Source organism: Tribolium castaneum, chromosome 2 (genome assembly GCF_031307605.1).
Source record: "Tribolium castaneum strain GA2 chromosome 2, icTriCast1.1, whole genome shotgun sequence".
In the NCBI taxonomy this organism is placed as follows: domain Eukaryota; kingdom Metazoa; phylum Arthropoda; class Insecta; order Coleoptera; family Tenebrionidae; genus Tribolium; species Tribolium castaneum.
Genome location: NC_087395.1, coordinates 1,346,579 through 1,348,068, shown reverse-complemented (window position 1 = coordinate 1,348,068; position 1,490 = coordinate 1,346,579). Strand labels below are relative to the sequence as shown.

The following is a 1,490-nucleotide window of genomic DNA, read 5'->3' as shown; positions in this document are numbered from 1 at the left end:
TAAATCGGGTAAACATTTATTTAAAAGATAAAATAATGATCTGATAAACTATAAAGAAACACAAGCCCATGGTTTAGTCTGCAGCTTCGTTAGCTCCAAGGTAAAAATCTGTTTAAAATACAAAATGTATTCACTTTAGAAAAACTTAAGATATGCTAACTCACCTCTGTTGGACTTTTGTTCTTTCAAGTTTTCGTAATAGGTGTCAAAATCTTCATCATCTTTTGCAAATTCTTCAAGTTCTTTTCGTGCCAAAGTAACATCAGCTCCTGCTTCGACTAAAAGACTCACAATGGTAATACTTCTTTTATTTGCTGATATCATCAATGCAGTTTTTCCTTCATTATTAGCCAAGTCCACTTTGGCTCCATTGTTTAAAAGCTCTTCTATAATTGCCAAATTTTCACTTTCTACAGCTTTTATCAAGGGTGTGGAACCGTCACGGTACTTTTTATTGACATTGGCTCCTTTTTCTAACAAATATTTAACAATCTCCAAACACTTCAAGTTAATAGCTTCGAGAAAAGCGCTCGGAATCGTTAAATTTGCTTTATAATTTAGCAAAAGTTTCACAGCTTCGAGATTTTTAGACTGCACTGCTGCAAGAAGAGGAGTTTGTTTGTTGGAGTCTGCTTTACAAGGATCTTCTTTTTGTTCTAGAAGCGCTTTAGATTCGTCTAGTTTTCCGGACAAGATGGCTGCAGTTAAAGGTGTACAGCCCTCTAGGTTTTTTGAAATGGATTTCTGTTGAATCGGCTCTTTTTTTGTGAAAGTCTCAGTAGATGTTGAAAGTGATTGATCGTCTGGATTTTTTTTTAAGAAATCTAAATGATTGTATGATTTAGCAAGTGTGAGAGCGCTTGTCCCATCTTCATTTTCTTTGTTAATGTCTGCTCCATTTTCTAACAATAACTGAGCGACTTGCTTATCATTATACAATATTGCCAATGAAAGTGGGGTACATTGTAAAGTATCGGAAGAAAATTTTCCCAATAGATTTACATCCGCTCCATGACTTATCAGCAGTTTGATAATTTCAATTGGACATCTGTAGTATATGGCTACACATAATGGTACTGCACCAAAACTGCTTTTGAAATTCACAACGGCACCGTTATCCAATAACAATTTAATCATTTCCAAGTTTTGAAACTCAATAGCATACGAAAGAAGGCCGAAGCTTGCAGATCTTAATTTATATCCTTTCGCAATAATTTCTTTGACTTGGTTCAGATCACTGGTAATTATTGCCTTTTGTAGTAGCTGGAACACGACACAAAGTCATAATTAAAAATAATAAAGTAACAATAATAAAAACCATTCTTTATTTTCTTAGTTTAAACCAGTTATTGTAAGTTTTCATAATCGTCGACTCTTAGTGGTAGTCATTTTATTTTGCATTTTTTAATCTGTGTATTCATATTTGTAATTAAGGATTTTACGGGGGATTTTGATTCAGACATATTCTTACTTCTTTTGATATTTATTAT

At 33.2% G+C, this 1,490-nt stretch overlaps 1 protein-coding gene across 1 annotated transcript; it reads right to left on the bottom strand.

Moving 5' to 3' along the window:
• LOC135265419 (putative ankyrin repeat protein RF_0381) lies at positions 1 to 1,284 on the bottom strand. Its single transcript, XM_064354896.1, has 2 exons — positions 165 to 1,284; positions 1 to 108 (listed from the first exon to the last, which is right to left on the bottom strand). Exons 1-2 carry the CDS (start codon positions 1,135 to 1,137, stop codon positions 74 to 76), a joined length of 1,008 nt encoding a protein of 335 aa, XP_064210966.1. The 5' UTR covers positions 1,138 to 1,284; the 3' UTR covers positions 1 to 73.
• Between the last annotated feature and the right edge of the window lie 206 nt (positions 1,285 to 1,490).

Excerpts from the sequence above, each read along its gene's own strand:
- LOC135265419 (XM_064354896.1), bottom strand. The coding sequence starts at position 1,137 with ATGATTAAATTGTTATTGGATAACGGTGCCGTTGTGAATTTCAAAAGC. Across the intron at positions 109-164 it reads AGAACAAAAGTCCAACAGAG|ATTTTTACCTTGGAGCTAAC; the intron begins GTGAGTTAGCAT and ends TATTTTAAACAG.